Source organism: Photinus pyralis, unplaced genomic scaffold (genome assembly GCF_008802855.1).
Source record: "Photinus pyralis isolate 1611_PpyrPB1 unplaced genomic scaffold, Ppyr1.3 Ppyr1.4_LG4, whole genome shotgun sequence".
Taxonomy (NCBI): Eukaryota; Metazoa; Arthropoda; class Insecta; order Coleoptera; family Lampyridae; genus Photinus; species Photinus pyralis.
Window position 1 is genome coordinate 24817836 of NW_022170511.1, and position 19185 is coordinate 24837020.

Genomic DNA, 19185 nt, shown 5'->3' on the forward strand with positions numbered 1-19185 from the left:
TGTTTAATAAAATTAGCGAATATTTAAGTAAAAGTATTGGGTAGATAGCGGAAATCCTCCACTAAGTGTGGCATACTTAGCCTACATCGATGCATATGAACACAACGAGCCTCTCAAACGAATGGAAGTGCTGTTTTCCTTTTTTAGACAGTACGAGATTGAGTGTGATATACAAGTGGCAAACAGGCTGATCGGCTTGTACCAAAATTTAAACTTGAATGCAAAACATACAAGTTTCTATAATAGGTTTGCGTCCAACTGGGAAATTTTAACAATGCTTCATTTGTATTTTTCAGTGCCAAGTGTAAAAATTGTCGTACTACGCTTAGAAAATCAGAACTGACCGAAAGTGAGTTCGAAGCACTCAAAGATGCAATTTTTAAAAACATAATAGTGGGATCAAATGTCTTTTATAAGTCTACACCTGCAGAATTAGAACAGTTTAAACAATTTACGGCTAACATGAAAAGTTATGACGTAGTTATTGATGGGTTAAACGTAGCCTACACTGTGGGTACAAAGCAGTCACCGCATGTGCTTTCATTTTTCGTAAGTTTTCTAGGCCCTCAAAGAGCTAAATTGTAGGATAGGCAACTTATGTGACAATACCTGATCATGTCTTTGTTAAAGTTTGTTTTGTGGAGGGGATCAAATGTGCATACTAATTAGCTTTTGCAAAGTAAATACAAGAGTGATCATACTACAGAAAAAGTAGTAGAAAAATATACCAAAGGTTATAATGCTAAATCGTTGTAACGGGAGCCTGTTAACGTATTTTTTGTTTCAATTATTTATTTATTTTTATTATACCTGCATCAGACTCGTTGATTAAAGTATCCCTGAGTATACGAAAAAAGGCGATTAAAGCATGCAGGTTGGTAAGTAATGTTCTCAGTAATGTTACTTCAAATATGACATACTCGATGACATATGAAACTATGATCTAGGGCTGAAATAAAAAAATCTTCTCAGGGTCGCTTTCTGCAAATACAGAAGATGTCTTTAGCGTGTATCCTTTGTGAAAAGCTTTTTGAAGGTGTCAATTTTTCTTCTGCTACTGCAACAAGCCACTGAATGAACGGTGTTTTCAACCGAAGTAATTTTATTTACAAAGACGGTGAATGTCGAATGAGTGACATTTCTATAGCAGTCATGGGATTACGATTAAGTAGCCCTATTAATTAGACATGTATTTGAGTATAATAACGTCAATACAATTTTATTTTGTCTTCCCTATTTTTTACGTGTTCAACTAATCAAATAGGACTGCCACCATAAAATAATCTCTAAGAAATTACAAACGCCGCCAGTCACAATTAGACTTGATACCTACTGCTAGCTTCCATGGGGCTGTGCTACACTGTATAAGAAAGAAACCACAACGAAAAAGCTTAAACTGCAAGACTAGTAATGGTACAGACGGACAAACTGCGGACAATAGCGTTCATTTTCCTTTTGGGAAATGAGCTAAAAGTAAGCACATTTAATCTTCTCCACATAGTCAGTCAGTGGAATACTGTCGATTGTTTATCCTACAGTGTTGCTATCAGAGAGCTGTTAATTTTACATTGCAATTGTAGGTGAAATCGGTAGTGAAACACTTTGTAGATCAAAATAAAACTGTTCTGTTACTCGGTAGAACGCACATGAACACTTGGCCAAAAAGTAACTGGGCGTACGTAACTGAACATTGTGACACTTTCCTAACTCAGTCGCTGTCGCAAGATGATCCTTACCTTCTGTATTGTGCCCTCCATTGTGGTGTTAATACGATTATTGTGTCAAGGGATCTTATGCGTGGTCATGTCTTTAAACTTGCGGATGTAAAATTAAAAACGTCATTCAACCGTTGGCTTGTACAAAATCAGTATCAGTTGTTGTACGTTAACAGTCAGGGGAAGGTGAATTTTAAGGTAATGAGGCAGACAAAATATGGTCGTTTACATTTCATGTTTTTAGTATCCCCTTCCCTATACTAGGAGTGCACAGATGTCAAATGGTATTTGGCACCTTCCATTAGCTGATGATGGGGGAAACAGTAATATGTGGATGTGTTTGACAAGTAAAGCATCCTAATATATGTAGTACATATGTGTCTTACTTTTGAAAATTCCATTTTGATCGTTTACCGTCCCCTGGATTTTGGTTCAATTTTTAGATTCTTAAGGGGGGGGATTGGAATCCGAGCCCAGTAATGGCGGGTCTAGCGTATATTTTGTTCGTTGTGTTTTGAAAAGTGTAGATATTTATAGATCATTTTATTCTTTCTTGTACTAAAACTACCTTGAAAACGCACAAAATTGCACTTTAAGCATGCTATTTGGGCTCGTATTTGGGAGTACCACTAGACTATTCTTGCCATTTCCTAACACAACTTTGGCACAAATGCTCCACAGTTACATTGTAATAGGTGGTCACTTTTTAGGGTTTTTGTTAAATTAACAAAATTGCTAGCATAGGAAATGTTATGTGTCCCGCTTCATAATGCAAGAGAACAGAACTAATATTCGAAAAATAAAATACCAAGCACATGACGAAAATACAGGATTTGTATTGGTTAAGAGGGCTACGCTTCCAGAAGAATTGCGTTCAGAAAAAGGGGATTCGTTTCGTACTTGGAATGGAATCCAGCGTGGTATTTAAGTAAAAATCTGGTGGGAGAACGGAATTCTTACTAAAATTTTGGAAAATCCTATCCCGGTCGAGCGCTACTTTTTTCGATCGCGTATTAATTCTTTGGCCGAACCTTCGGTGCATATTTACATATTGTGAACGCAAAAGAGTTACAGATCACGTAAAATTTCATTAGCAATTAAAAGTCATATAACCACAGTGTGTGGGAGAATCGTTGTCCTCGTAACCGTAGACAGTGTCGCCATTCTTAACGTGTTGACCGGTTGCGTTCAAATTTCGCTACGACTTGCCAGCAGAAATAACACTTGGCTGGTTTATGCAGCAAGAGAACTTAATTGCGTATTGATACGCAAGCGAACATTTTTCGTTTCGGTGCATATTTGGATCAAGGTGTACGTGTTTAAATAAGTTGTTACTATGAAAGTGTTTAGGGTCTAAGGTGCAAAACTTTCCATTGTGTCAGATTTTTAATGGCCAGTTACATAAAAACTAATTTATTAATCAGAGTTGTGCATCCAACTTGTTTATATGAAGTGCGAACAAAGCGGCTACCGGTAAAAAGGGTAAGACAATTAATTCAATTTTCTGTTTGCTAAAACCCTAAGTTACAGGGTACATTTATACATTGCGGAACATCGGTAATTTATTACTGTGAATAAGTCAACGTTCAGCCAATTAAATCAAAGTAAGCCTGAAACACGGTTTATTCCTGAATCAAATTTCGTGTGCTACCTTTCGATATTAATTTTCAACAAGCAACCCAATTCAACCGATGGTACAAGAGGTCCATTCGAATTGCCTAAGAGGTTCCACTATCCAATTTTCCAAATTGCTGCTGCAGAAAATTTCAACGCATCGATAAAAGTAAGTTATTTTGAATTTTGTTTAAAAATAGTAGTCGGCCGTTTTAAAGGATTTTATATAAAAACCAATTTTGCTAGAATTAATTTTTTTAATTCCTGAAGAGGTCGATTTACGCGGGTTTATTCCGAGAACAAATTTGTGTAATTCATTTATAAATGATAGTACACTCAGACCAAAGATATTGGATGATTACGATATGTAGGTATTAAAAATTTAATTTGTATTTATTACATGAAGTTCTTTTAAATCATAACCAATTTTTATTTATTTTATTTTATTATTTTTATTAATATATTAAAGCAAGTCAATTTATACGAGTATTTGAGAGTGATCAAACCAAAGCATCAGGTTTTCGAGTTTCAGTTTATAAGAAGTGACAAAGAACCAACATTCTGCAAGGTAAGTGTAATGAAAGGTTTATTTATTACTGAGCTAGCCGTGGTGTTGAGATGTCCGATTTCAAATTTCAAACGACAAGTACCGTGGCGTATACAGGGTGGTTACTTGCGTAACGCATCATAGGGATTTCAATGTAAAATTCATAACATGCGATTATTGGCTCCCCAAATTATTTTAGAACAAAAATGTATTAAAGTTTTTTGTAGACAAAATTTTTTACGCCAATCAACCGTATTAGTTTTCAATTTTTTTCATATAAAGGCGGAAAATTGAAAAAATAAAACCCGCATCTTTTTCAATAATCTGCGATGCTTTGTGTACGAATCTGCCCTTTTAGATAGTACCTAGATGCCGAAGTGAAGGTACTTAGCGGCATTCATCTCGAAATACAACTTTAGTCTAACGTTACCGTATCCAGGACCTTCAGATACCTTCTGGACTGGAGGATGTGCGGCTAATTCACAATGCCTTTCATGTACTTTTTGTAAGAGACTTCGGAATGTTACCCTTCACAAATGGGAGGGGATTGGAGGTACTATTAGATCTACTTCAGCTGGCCTTTCTTTACCTTGATCAAATGTTGTATTAAATTTACGTCAGATTTAAATTACTCAAATTCAAGGGTTCCTTCCTCGGGTGTTAATCTTTGTATATTGTAGATGTGATGTAAAATGTGTTTAGCGTTTTCCAATGTTTCCTCTCCTGCTCCAGATTTTCCCTCTATACCTATTTCACCTCTGTGAACAGTGATTCTGAATTTTCTTCAGCGCGGTTCATTTGTCCGATGGTTCAAGGGGAACGAACACGGCATACCTTTGGCTTTAAATGTATGCTGTCTAAATGTATAAGAACTTTCGCCTTTTTGATTCATTTTACACTTGATCAATTATTCAACATTCAATATTCTTTTGCTTTTCTAATTCTATAAGTGTGTTATTTGCATTCCACCTGTCTGATAAGGTACGAGTGATGCAACCTGATCTTTCATAACGTAGGGGATCCGGCCATAGTTGAGTGTTAAGTTCCTGGTGTTCCGAGTTCGTGTTTTTCCCGCTTTTGTTATCCTGGGAGCTGTGGACTTGAGTACATCACAGTATTAATTGCAAAAGATTATTTCTTACAGTACATTTTTGACCAGTGCCGTAGAAATTAAATTATAATTTAGGAGCGCAGGGTTTCAACCCATATAAGGGAAGTAGCCAGTTACTTGCTTCTTCCAAGTTTTTTACTCCAACCGAGTGAAATATCTAACACCCGCCATAGGGCACATATAGAGAGCTGTATAGTAGTAGAAATTTTATTTTAACTGCCATATAGCTATATTTACAGAAGAAAGTCAAACTACAATGTTTTAGATTTTTAACAGAACACTTTCAATTGCAGTCGTAAAAAAGGAGGTATAGGCAGGAAAAGAACAGTGTTCACACACTTATGACCTCAGAGTAAATTTCTTACTCTGAGCTTATGACCAAACCGCCATGTTTGCGTGAAAGCTGTCCTTTTAAAAATGTATTATTTTTATTATACATTCGTTACTTTTGCGTCTCGTGCGATGTTACTGCAATCTAATTCATCAGAACCATCCGCACAATCGGTGTCACCGTCACAGCGCCATTTGAGAAGAATACATCCACCCTTTTCTGAGCAACGAAACTGATTGACTAAATAACAAATTAATACAGTTTAAAACAATGTTGTTGGAAGTGGTTACCTCCACACGTCGAATTACTCGATGGACAATTTTTCTCATCCGATTTGTCACCACAATCGATCTCGTCGTCACATTTCCAATGCGCGGGGATACAGCGTCCATTGGCGCATCGAAACTGAGCTTGAGCACATGTGGATGGAGAGCAATTTACTTCGTCAGTTCCATCGGCACAATCGGTGTCACCGTCACAACGCCACGCGCTGGGGATACAGAGGTTTCCTTGAGCACAACGAAATTCATTGCCTAAACAAAATTAATCAAAATCAGAAAACAAACACTTTTAGCTCTTACGTAGACAAGTTTTTGATTTATGCTGAATGCAGTTTTTCTCATCTGATTCATCGCGGCAGTCGGCCTTATTGTCACATCTAAACTGCCCAGGAATGCATGTATCATCATCACACGTAAATTGGTCACTTGAGCAATTGGGCGCAGTGCAATTTTCTTCGTCAGAACCGTCGGCACAATCTAAGGCCCTATTGCAACGCTGATCGCTTCTAATGCATTGATTTCCTTGCGCACAGTGGAAATCTCCAGCTAGAATTTGTATTTAATCTAACTATTTCTACACAGTTTACGTTTTTTTAAACCACCCATTTATTTAAGTTGAACGAATACGTTTTCCAGTTACGCATTTAACCTACGTCTTCACCATTTACTAAATTGTATTTTGTTCCAGCGGGGTATTTAAGAAAATAAGACCCGTTTCGTGAATAATTTTGATTTTACGATTTTTCAAAAATTTCAAGTGGGTCACAAAAAGAAGCAACTTTGTCATTAGCGAACTTAAAGTAAGAAAAATCCGGCGCACAGGGTTCAATTCTATATTGCTGTGTAAACAATGCTGGTCTGGATGTTGAGGTTTAGGTCCAGGCATCTGAAGTGAATACGGATCGTTTAATTACTAATCAAATGCTAATTTTAATTCATTTAATTATTCTCGTGGGATTCCTTACGGATAAACACATAACTACTTTGCGTATCTAGCCTGTATCCAAGGTGTTTGCTTATTTGTTTCGTTGAAAAAAAAAGTTCCTAGAATTATTAAGGATAGGAAAATTTGTTTCTCCATTTTTGTTATCAGTTATTTGTTTTGTTAATTCATTTGTGACAGTTTAGATTTGATTTATTAGGTATTTCGTTTATGTTTGTAAAAGATTGATGTAATTATCTAGAGATAAGGATGTCTTTTATTCTGAAAAAAATTGTTTTCGCAGAAAATGTATTTTAAATCAGATAATTCCGCGTAAAGTTTGCGTACATGACTGGAGAAAGCGTTCTGTAGCAACATTTTGATTGGTTTGACAAGTTGCCAGGCGTTGATAATAATTGGTTAAGAAATTTCGAGGAGACAAGTCTGCTTAAACACCGGAAGACGGAATGTTTATTATTCTTTTTTCGAACAAGACAAAAATATTGTAACCATAACCAAATCTACCATTTGGTTCAACCCATCACTTCAATGATAAATATGGAACATGGCGCACATGGATCATAAGGCCACACCTCTTTATACAGTCACTGTAGGCGCTAAGTAGGAGCTAAGTGGAATAGGGTCCAATTATTATAAATAGCCTTTCAATCTCTAAGAATATTGACCCTCAAAAGCAATTGATTGATGTGTAAGTGTATGAACTATGTTACGTAGGTATGTAATTTTTTTCACACATGATTTGTTTAAAGATCGGGATGCCTTTTGGCTTGCGCAATGCACCGTTGATCAATTAACTGAGTTACCTATTCTGTCTAACACCGCTTACAGCTGTGAAAATACTTACATGTGCAGTTTGTCGAGTTTAGCTTATGGACTTCACAGTCTTTCTCATCTGATCCATCAAGGCAATCTTTCTCACCATCACATTTCGAAGCTTTTGGAATGCAACGATTACCGTCGCACTCAAAGTGATTTTCAAGGCAACGGTGCGGGCAGTTTTGTTCATCAGATCCGTCCTTGCAATCTATCTGACCGTCGCACCGCCAATGATGTGGAACACAGTTAGTAATATCACATTTGAAATGGTCGTCCTCGCAATAGATCGTCGGTTTCGTCTCATTTGTTGAACTACATTGAAGCTCGTCTGTGCCATCCGGGCAGTCTGTCCGTCCGTTGCATACATCGGTAGCCTAAATGAAAACGACTATAGCAGACAATATTCATTATTGGCAGGTTACCGGAATACACTTGGTAGAGTTGTGACATTTGAACTCATTTTCTGAACACGAATGGGTTTTCTGGCAGTTATCTTCATCTTCTCCATGCACGCAATCGAGAGAACCGTCACACACCTGGGAAACCGGGATGCAAATTCCAGAGCCACATTTAAAAGTGTTCTGCTGACAAGGTGTTGAATTTAGACTCGTACTAACCATTGGATGTTTTATAGTGCGATCAGTGCAATTTATTTCATCACTATTATCACCACAATCATCTGCAAGGTCACATTTCCACCAACTCGGTATACACTTGTCATTAGAGCACTGAAACTGCCAGGTAAGGCAGGAGCTATTTGCCTAAAAGAATATGTCATATGTCCTAAGTATCTCAATTGCTGATTTTATACATTCTTTGATATCTCGTCTTCTGTCGTCCTATTACTACAAGATGATTCGTCAGTACCATCCGGACAATCGACGCTACCATCACACTTCCATGACAGCGGAATACATGTTTTATCCTTCGTACAAAGAAACTCGTTGGCTAATTTAAAACTGATTACAATTTGAAAACAATTTTGTTTCGTTCTTACAATTACACTGGGTTGAATTACAATTCTCTTCATCTGATTTATCGGCACAGTCAATGTCTTGGTCACATTTCCATCGCCGGGGAATGCACCGACCATTTCCACACCTGAATTCAAAATTGGAACAAGGGTGAAGGGGGCAGTTTGTTTCATCTACACCGTCTGTACAATCCGCGTCACCGTCGCAACGCCATGCACTTGGAATGCATCGATTTTCTTTCGGGCAGCGAAATTCATTAGCTAAACCAAGTTGATAATGTGATTACTCTTTTTTTTATACAATTGAGATATCTGAGATATTAAAATATATTCGAATTATTGACGATCCTCGAGACGCTTATAATTTTGTACTGCTATCTGTCTGTCCGTGTGTACGATAACTTTGTTTAGAAAAGTCCGATCGCTGTGAAAATTGATACACATGTTCTTAAGGATATAAGAAAGGTCACTATTGTTTGTTTTTCAGTTACGTAGACTAACGGGCCAACAAGTTACAGCCCAAAAACTGCCCTAACCTCCAAAAAGGATATCATTCTTGTTATAAAGAACATATGAATGGTTCAGGTTTTCTGCGCCAGTAGATATTCCTTAAACCTCAAGCAACTATGCAGTGCAAAAAAAAATATTGCGCAAGCGCATTCCAACTTTTGTATTTGCGCAATCCCATTTTTTTATTTGTTAAGATATTTAAATGAAATTTTTTATGTAGGCACCTCGAGTAAAAGTAAAACTAATGCCTATTCAAAAAAAAGCTATGCTGATCTGGTGGGAAAGAATCAACCCCTTAAGATAAGTTGTAAAAATGATGGATGCGTGAAGATCTCGAGGATCGTTCGGTATTCAGTTGTATCAGATTTTTATTTTTGTATTTGATATTCTATTTTCGAAGTAGGTATAGGTTTACAAATAAAAGTATTAGAATAGATATTCACATTTCTAAAGTATTCGTTCCAGATAAGAAGCTCTACCGTACTGATACCCGTATAGCATCACAGATGCTCAAAAATCGGAACTAGGTATTTAATCTAAGCGGTACACAGAAAAATCTGACGAATAATGCAGAAAGCATGCCGTTTGGCATGGTCGATTTTTATGTCCAAAAGAACGATTTGGCCCGCAGCACCCCCTTCCCCCACCATGTGGAACCAATATGGCGGCTATTTAAGAAAAAAATCTGTTTCTGACTAAAAAAATATATATTTGTATTTCAAGGATGGCATAATATTGGAGGTCGCTGATTTCAAATCTGAGGTCAAAATGTAATAAATTTAAGTTTTAATTAGTTTTATCCTTCATGGTACTCTAATGAAAGGTCTCAACGAAAGGAATTAATTTCTACCAACCATAGCCCTCCTCCTCGACTTCTTATAGTGATCGGGTATATTCCCTTATGCCTCAAGAACGGATTGTCGGAAGAGGGCACTCACAAAGGGCGATTGAGACGTCTGCAAGAAATATATCCATTGGTGATGTCAAAACAAAAGCTATTTCGGTTAAAAAATGCGCTTTATCTGCACAAGAGTTGGGCACAATGTATACTTGTTTAATTTTGATAACACTGTTTGATTTAACATACGCTCGGCTCAGGCGGCTCTGCCACCTCGACTCGCTCTGATTTGTAACGGTCCATAGCTCGGCTTCGCCTCGCACTTTTCACTGTTCAACAAAGAGAATTTTTCAGTTTCAGTTGTGGTACGGTAAGAAAATGATATTGACATTTTTTTTGAATTTGTGAGTAATATTTTTGGTTTTTTGGAAACATCATCTATGCAAAGTGAGTTTTTTGTGAAATTTTTGATTCAACTTGTTGAATCCAGATCTCCATATAATTGTACATAAGATTTTTTAATTTTGGTAACAATTTTTGGTTTTGATGAGACATACGCTCGGCTCCGGCGGTTTTGCCGCCTCTCCTCGCTCTGATTTGTAGCGGTGCATAGCTCGGCTTCGCCTCGCACTGTTTGCTGTTCAACAAAGACAATTTCTCAGTTTCAGTTTTGGTACGGTAAGAATATTGAGCAGACTGATTTGACATTTTTTTTTTAATTTGTGAGTAATATTTTATTTTTTCGAAACATCATCTATCGAAAGTGACTTTTTTTGAAAATTTCGATTCAACTTCTTGAATCCAGATCTGCACATAATTGTACATAAAGGTTTTTAATTAACACTTTTTGCTTTTGAGGAGACATCCGCTCGGCTCCGGCCTCGCCTCACTCTGATTTGTAAAGGTGCATAGCTCGGTTTCGCCTCGCACTGTTCACTGTTCAACAAAGATAATTTCTCAGTTTCAGTTTTGGTGGGGTAAGAAAGAAAATGATATTGAGCAGACTAAATTGGCAATTTTTTTTGAATTTGTGAGGGATATTTTTGTTTTTTGGAAACATCACCTATACAAAGTGACATTTTTTTGAAAATTTCCATTCAACTTGTTGAATCCAGGTCTGCACATAATTTCACATAAGATTTTTTAATTTTGGTAATACTTTTTGATTTGATGTAAGGGTCCATAGCCATAGCTCGCCTTCGCCTCGCAAATCGCGCACAACGCAAAATTTTTTCTCCTCTCCTTGACCCTCTACGAATTTTTAAACTAAAGATAGTTTTACTTTTCATTAGTAAAATGTATTTTTTTACAAAATCAAAATTCTAATTATTTATCCAACAATTATTTTATGATTTAGATCGACATTAAAACAAAAAAAATATATTAACTGGAAGAGTATTTTTATAATATTTAAATGACTAATTAGAGTGTAAATTGCTTGAATTTTGATTTTTTGACGCAGATTTGAAATCAGCGACCTCAAATTATCCTTAAACGATCACCCGCATGCCATTCTTCAAATATAAATATATATTTTTTAGTCAGTGACAGTTTTTTTCCTACATGGCCACCATATTGGTTCCACGGGGTGGGAGAAGAGAGTGCTGCGGATCAAATCGATCTATTGGACATACACATCGTTTATGGCAAGTGGCTTGCTTTCTGCATTGTTCGTCACATTTTTTCGATTTTTAATATGACTAATTATCCATTCTTTCGAATACATTTCTTTAAAGGAAAGGAATTAAATTTTACAGCGCAAGTAAAAGTATACGAAAGATATGATCCTTGAGCAGGAACAAAATGAGGTTATTACACCGTTCGGCAACTTCCGCATCTTATAACGCACCGGTGGTGGCCGTTTGTTTGCAATACATATTTTGTTTCTTAAGGAAGAAGACCAAATTTCATAGACTCGCAAGCGTATTACAAGTAAAGTGATAAAATGATAATACCGATGATCAAATGCTTCATTGACAAGAACAACATGAGGCAGCTTGGACATATAGTCCATCCGTTATTACTATGTATTCCAATATGTAATTAACCCCACTAAATGCAGCGTTACATTTTTTTTTACTTCACGTCAATTTAATATAAATAATTCTCTCAAACGAACTGCAACGCGTTATTGTTGACGTGCAGAATAAGAATGAACAAAGTAAGGTTCCGCAACGGTTAAGCGATTCTAGCTCATATCGCTTACGTTAAAGAATGTTGATTGAAGTGAATTTCGCTTGCATGGCATTGTATCAAGTAGGCGTAAACAACATTATTGTAAACAAAAACTGGATGCAAGCGAAATTCAGTTCAATTAATATTATTTGACGTAAGTAATACGATCTAGAATCGATTAACTGTTGAGAGAATTGTTTATGTTTAAATCGACGTGAGGTAGAAAAAGTTAACGCTGCATTTAGTGGGGTTAATTACATATCGGAACAGTAATAACAAATGGACTATATGCAATCTGTGTGTCTTTTGGCTTGCACCGGCGCGGGATGGTACTATATAGCACTGATCAGTGCTGGTAGTTTACGATATCATAATTAATAATTATTATATACAATTTTTATGATGTGGTCCCACAATCTCTCGTCCGACCCATCAAAACAATACGACCCACAATCACATTTGCTTTCTACTGAAATGAAAGTATTATCGTTACATCTAAATTGATCAGGCAAACGAAATTCATCGGCTAAACCAAATCAAGTTAAATAAGTAATAACTACACTTACACTTGCAAATCGTTGTCTTCTGTTCACAGTCTGTCTCATCTGATCCATCATCGCAGTCTTTCTCGCCATCACATCTCCATTGTAACGAAATGCATTTATTACTGCATGCAAATTCAGTTTGCGAGCATTCGCGCGTACAGTTGTTTTCATCAGAACCGTCTTTGCAATCTTTTGAACCGTCGCAACGCCAAAAACGTGGAATGCACTCGTCAGTATCACACTTGAAATAAGTGTCACAATCAACCGTTGGTTTTGACTCTGTGTTGTTTTTTGGACTACAATGAATTTCATCTGATCCATCACCACAATCATCTCTACCATTGCAACGCCATTCTTTTGGTACACAAATACCATTGTCGCATTTCAAATGCTTATCAGGACAAGTACTGTCCAATTCAGAACAAGTTTCATTATTGGAACACACACATTGATTCATCTGTAACTCCATACCATCGGGACATAAACACTTATGACCTTGTTCGGGAGTACCAACACATATATGACTGCAGGTAGAATTAATGCAATCGTTAACTCCCTCCTGAAGACCATGGCCAAATACTTTCAAACCCATCGAACGGTTTAACTCTCTCAGCAATTTTATCCCCAGCTCGTTATCTTTGTCGCCACGAAAAACTCCCAATTCTTTCCAATCGTTCCAATATATATTGTCTTTAAAGATTGCAATTGAAAAAGGGTGAGACACGTGGGAATTTTTGCTAATAACTTTCTTAAAATAATTGCCGTGTAAATCTGAACTGCCAACGTAGTCTTCACGCGCATCAATCCAATAGATACGCTCGGCAACGAAATCAATTGTGATGCCGTTTGGCCAATGCACGTATTTTTTATCGAACAAAACTCGTACGTCCGAACCGTCCAAATCCGATCGAGAAACCGACGGTCTCTCCGGCGACCAATCCGTCCAAAATAAGTAGCCAGCAACGGGATGCACGGCGAGTCCTCGCGGTTTCACCAAATGCTTAGAATCTAAGATAGTTCTACGCATGCGGCCCAGGCGATTCTGATCAGTCGTGACCATTTCGATTTTTGCTCTCCGACCATCCACAAAGTAAAGATGCCGCGAAATCCAATCCAAGGCAATCCCTTCGACTAAGGTTAAATTACCGTAAAGAAAAACCTCAGGAGCGTTGTTCGAGCACTGCCTTCCGATTAGTTTGGTACCGATGTCGCTCCAGTACATGCACCTGCTCTTCATATCGAATTCCACGGCAATGACGTTTGTGAGATTTTCGATTGGTAGTGGCTCCCATTTATTGTTGTGCAAATAGAGTCGACTTATTTTTTCCCGTAAAGCAATCAAAAGGAATTTGTCATCTTGCGCGGAGGGACACGAAATTAAATCAGGCAAATACCGACGTTCGGAACCGGCCACACACTTACTTCCCGCTACTTTTTTATAGCCCTTTGTTCTGTTGTAAAATTGGCCATATTGGCACGTAGCCGGAGGGTCATAGGGTTTATCGCTGGTGGTTTTATTGTGAATGCATTCAGCTATGTTGCCGGAGCGGGAGAATCCAGAATCACTACAAAGAGCCGCACTTGATGGACTGTTGTCGTTAAGGTGGTTGTATTTCTTACCATTCAAAATCCGCGGCACTGCATGCGCACGTTTTGTAGGAGATCGGTGTAATTTCACGACGACCGGTGTAGCAATTAGCGTTGGGCTTCTTTCGTAGAAACGTTGCTTGCTGCCCAAGTGTACACGCAACATGGCTGGGTGACCATTCTTCATAATCACTCTAAAACACATTTTACAAATCTCCCTTTTCAAATTATAGCCAACCTGTTCACAGTTATAACTGAAGACCTCCTTCAGGTCGAGTTTACTTATACTCCACCCACGGCCCTCTGCTGGAAACGGGAACAAGATAAAGACGGCTGTAGTTTCACGTTGTTCTGCCAGTAGGCCGTAAACCTGTAAACTTTCATTACGGAATGCCATTCTAGTCCAATTTTTCCCAAAGTTTGTCGAGTACAATATGTCACGTGCTGTTACATTTTCGTTGTATTCCACTGCTGTTAGTAAACCTCCGTAGTTTCCAATTTGAAATAAATGTGCGCTCTTTAACGTTTCATGCCATGTCAAACCAGCATCGGTGCTAATGAAGACCTTAGAATGTCCCTGTGAACAATATGTTTAATTTGGGTTCGTTAACTTGGCCCCCCCACTGAGAGATTTGATAGTCGTATTATTTTAAAATGAATGCGCTCGTTATGCGCTCATATGCGCCACCGATAATAACTCTTGCGCCATTATCGTTTTTTAGAAATCCGAAAAAACATTTGGGGGGGCAAGTGAACGTAGCGTGACTTTTTAAAAATTTGTTATGGCTTAACCGTAATGGCGCTAGCTTTAATTCAAGTGGCGCAATTGAGCGCATAACCAGATGTATCAAGTGGCACAAATACCGGTAGCAAAATGCGTTATGGGGGGTTCCGTTCACTTGGCCCCTCCCAAATATATTTAAGGATAACCAAAAAACAAGAATGGCGCAAAGATATCTTTTTACGGCGCATTTCAGCGCATACCTGAGAGTACAATTTCGTATGAAAAGATGTTTAAAAAAAAGTAACTTTTAAAAACGTTAAGTTGGCCCCCCCACTTTTTGAAAATTTGTCACGGCTTAACCGTAATGGCGCTAGCTTTAATTCAAGTGGCGCAATTGAGCGCATAACCAAATGTATCAGGTGACCTAGTTACAAGGGACAAAATACGTACTGGGGGGGGCTACGTTCACTTGGCCCCCCCCCCCAAATGTTTTTTCGGATTTCTAAAAAACGATAATGGCGCAAGAGTTATTATCGGTGGCGCATATGAGCGCATAACGAGCGCATTCATTTTAAAATAATACGACTATCAAATATCTCAGTGGGGGGGGGGGGGCCTAGTTAACGGACCCTAATTTACAAAAATAAAGTCGTAATTTTTCTGTAAATATTCGTAGTAAAGTTTTTTTCAGTCCACAACGCAAAATAAAGAAATAGTGGCAGCACTCAGGGCCGATTAGCTACGGAAACACCAACTATTAGAGGACTGAAATGGTCTGTTGTTTATAAAACCAAAATTTAAGACTGAATTCTAGCACCAAATGAATCTACTAAGAATCCCTTTCTTTGAGGATTAACCGGTAATAAAGCAAGCTGCAATCTTCGACTCCCGGCTACCCCCGAAGGAGTGTTTTAATGTTTTTGAGAAAATTACTGATATGTCCCAAATGTGCCCTTATTATTGAAAAAGTTTTTAATAGTCCTCATGAGAGATCGGAAGGACCTCAGCGCATTTTTAGGTGGCAGATCAGTATTCTATTAGCCAATTTTGACTCCACCATCAATAAGATATTGTCGGGGGCTACCATCTCGCTTTGTCGAGATCCACTTCCGACGTACCGTTCACCCGCCATTTTGTTGGATTTCGGTAAATACCCTTAACAAAATAGTATTCATTTTATGGGTCACTTCTCATGGCTCAAGACACGGGCAAGAGAGACCGCCATTCGAGCTTTAAGAAACTTTTTGACGACTGAAGTCAAATATTGTAACGGGGTTTCCCTATACAGAAATTTGAAAGCAGGCAGGGTCTCATTTTAGTGTGTGTGGATGTGTGTATTGTACGCGTTCCGAGCAAGTTGTTTCATGACGTAAGTGTGTATATTATTTAACCGTGGGGAACCAAAAAGGGTATAAGAAATCTAAAGTAGCAATCGCGGTCAGAAACGCAATTTTATTTCAGATGTAAATAGAATAGAATCATATATACTGCTTTACGTATGTATATTCGCAATGAGATATCAACGCCTTTATGGCTCAATGGTAGAGTGTTGGGCTATAAATCCGGAGGTCAGGTGTTCGAACTTGGGTTGAGGTGAATTTTTCATCTGTGGCAGAGATGGGAATTACCTTAGACCAGTTTCGAGCATTCTGCCGGCTACTCCGAATTAGGTTTTCCTACAGTTTTCTGCAGAGGCACCTCTAAAAAGCATTATGCGGGTCACTCTGTAATTGGGCGCAAGCCTGTTGAGGGCCCAGAACAAGAGAGGGATAATAAATAAATAAAAAATAAAAACGCCACGCAGCCACCGCCGTACCGTTGAAAAAAATTTTAGGCACCACGTTCGAGAAAAAAAACATTTTAAATGGCCTACGTGGCTTTTGCAGACCTTGGGGGGAAATTTTATTACGTGTAGAGTTGATTGTCTATACCCATCTATTCTATGCAATGACATGGTTTTTTTAAGTTTACACAGCCCATCGTATACATTCTTCTCTGACCCGGGCTAATTGCCCTAAGGACATTCTTTAGACTCTTTCATATTTCAAACTAACCTTAAGAGATCTTCCGATAACACCGGTGGTCATAACTATACCAGGCGCGAATTCACTTGATACTATATTTTGCAGTCTCATATCCGGATGGATATGACTAAAGTGTTGATGAAGATGTAAGGAGCAATTCTCTGATAGAGGGCGTTCGATGCGGTTTCCTTCACTATCGTACACAGGAGCATTTAGACACCTCCAAGAGCCACCGTGATCATATGTAATCAAAGTAACGACGTGGGCTAAATCCAAATCATTTCGTACTGTAAGTTGGGATGCGATATAGACACCATTTACACCTTTCACCTTATAAACATCAGCAAACACGTCATCAACCCTAAAAAATGTTCAGTAAACCTGCAACCAATTTTATGAACTTACCGGGCAAGCCATGTATTCTGCCAAGTTTTCTTGGGAAAATGACACATTATTCCTTCAAGAGAAAGGTAGAAACGTACGTCATCGTCTTTGTTGAGGTCTTCTGATAAGTACAAATGTGACAATGCGTCTGTATGTCTAACAGCAACTAACACTCTGGTACTGGTAACATCCACAACATAGAAATCTTGACTGTTCAGCCCCGGCGGAACATCAAAAGTACATTTCCTGGGTTTACCCAATTTATGTGAAACAAACAGATCTGATCTATCCTAAAAATGTGCAAATGAACAATTATCTACGATCTTAATTTCATTACGGCCTTACCTCACTATGTTTACTTGTAAAAAAGATGTAATCTCCTTTTGTATAAATCACATCCAGAACATTAGTTGCTAGAAGTAGAGTTTAAATCTTTAGTGTAACTAATGTTACTAGCTACTGTACTATAAAATACAAGTTTGGGCTCTTGGTTTTCATCTCGGCTCCAGGAAAATAAGTTCGCGTCCCCGTCCCACAATCTCCATCTATTCCCAAAATCATCAGTTATCCACAACTGTAAGCGATTTAGTTAAATATAAAATTATAGTATTCGTAGTTACCTGGGACTGTAATTTTTGCACTGCTAGAACCCTGTCGGGAAGAAACTCGTGAAATAAAACGTCGTTCGGTGTAAAATCCAGATCTGTCCGGGTTATGGTTTTCCCATTATCCTTCGTCATGAAAATTACATTGTTGTATACATCAGTAAAAACAATCTAAAAAATCCTCTTCAAATACGCGCATTAAGTGAGCATCCTTACTCTAGACTCGTATTTGGAATAAAAGAAAAAATTATTGATTCTGGCCAAACTTCCATTGTTTAATTTGAATAAATGAGTTTTGTCTTCGTAACTGTCGCCGTAATCATAGGAAATGTATATTCTGTTGGTTGTGTTTGAAGCATTGGATGGTGCTGATGTCGCATTTTGTGTAAGACAAATTATAACTATGCTTCCGTTACCAACCAAATGTACCATAATTTGCTTGTTTGGGTCGTTGAGTTGAGTAATCTGAAACGAAAACAGGTCAGGCATATTCTATAAAGTCTACTTATATCTGTTTTTTTTATTCTATTAAGTGCCCGGGTGGACTCCATAGAAAAATTTAGCAAGTGATTAATTCGTGTTAAACGGTTGAATGTACCACAACATTGTAACACTATTTTCTTGCTGATTGATACTGTTAATTAATCTTCGATTGTTACGTTTTATTTCAATCCTTACGCAATGTAGGTGTTTTCTTTGCAATCCACTAGTTTAGATGTAAATTATTTCTGTAGTAGATTTCTCATTATCTTTGTTCTTTATTTTCGTTGTTGTAATTTCTTATTGCTATAGTTATCAGTGCCGTTGCTATCTCTTCTTTAATTCAGTATTGCGCGTGTATTTCCCCTTAAGTGAAATTTCTGCCACCGAGTTGAGTAGATGTGAATTTTCTCTTGGTAACCATTACTTATATGACTTCGCGTCTGCCTGAAAGGGTTATAGCTTTACCATATTTATCTTTGAAGTGGTTCTCTCTTTCTCTTTGATGTCTTGGTGACTCCATCGAAACGTTTTTACGGATCTGTGATTTGCATCTGAACAATTCGTGGTATGTTACATTATGATGCAACATTATTTTCTCATTTCCTGTTATTTTTAGCGCATTTCCACAAAAATAAAAAAAAAATGCGCTATTGTGGCCACTTTGTCCGTCCGTCCGTCCCCTCGTTTTGCGACGCTACTAGTTCTTTATCTTAAGAGCTATTGTTCTATTTTTTTCGCTATTTGGTTCGTTATGGTGTCGAGTCTTGTACCAAGGAAGGAATTTTTTCTCTACCGCTTACAAAAAAAGTTATTGTAAAAAAAACAAAAAACCGTTTTTTGCATGTTCCATAATTTTACACTTTTGCCGTTTATTAACGATCCTAGAGATCGTTTATAATTTTGCATTGCTATCTGTCGTCTGCCTGTTGGTCTGTCCGTCTGTTCCTTTGTCTGTCTGTCAATCTATCTCTCCGTGTGA

General features: G+C 37.8%; 2 protein-coding genes across 2 annotated transcripts in view; one reads left to right on the forward strand and one right to left on the reverse strand.

Annotated features, from left to right (window-relative positions):
- LOC116169894 (mitochondrial ribonuclease P catalytic subunit) overlaps positions 1–19185 on the forward strand; it is a 49109-nt gene that overhangs the window by 805 nt on the left and 29119 nt on the right. Inside the window, exons 3-7 of the mRNA XM_031486093.1 lie at positions 45–246; positions 297–549; positions 1581–1913; positions 1960–3197; positions 3246–3498. Coding sequence (XP_031341953.1) covers positions 45–246; positions 297–549; positions 1581–1913; positions 1960–2076 — 905 coding nt within the window. The 3' untranslated portion in view covers positions 2077–3197; positions 3246–3498. The remainder of the gene's footprint in view (positions 1–44; positions 247–296; positions 550–1580; positions 1914–1959; positions 3198–3245; positions 3499–19185) is intronic.
- Positions 5181–18227, reverse strand: LOC116169890 (sortilin-related receptor-like). Its single transcript, XM_031486084.1, has 16 exons — positions 17940–18227; positions 17739–17894; positions 17584–17692; positions 17464–17531; positions 17140–17408; positions 16765–17095; positions 14225–14563; positions 14020–14180; positions 12421–13964; positions 8356–8592; positions 8170–8306; positions 7781–8119; positions 7387–7732; positions 5900–6145; positions 5609–5851; positions 5181–5558 (listed from the first exon to the last, which is right to left on the reverse strand). The coding sequence occupies exons 1-16, from the start codon at positions 18210–18212 to the stop codon at positions 5419–5421; spliced, it is 4938 nt and encodes a 1645-aa protein (XP_031341944.1). The 5' UTR covers positions 18213–18227; the 3' UTR covers positions 5181–5418.

Bases quoted from the DNA above. Each gene is read 5' to 3' on its own strand.
- LOC116169890 (XM_031486084.1), bottom strand. From the start codon at position 18,212: ATGCCTGACCTGTTTTCGTTTCAGATTACTCAACTCAACGACCCAAAC. The intron at 17,895-17,939 runs GTAAGGATGCTC...AGGATTTTTTAG, and splicing joins ATTCCAAATACGAGTCTAGA to ATTGTTTTTACTGATGTATA. The intron at 5,852-5,899 runs GTAAGAGCTAAA...AATTTTGTTTAG, and splicing joins TAAATCAAAAACTTGTCTAC to GCAATGAATTTCGTTGTGCT.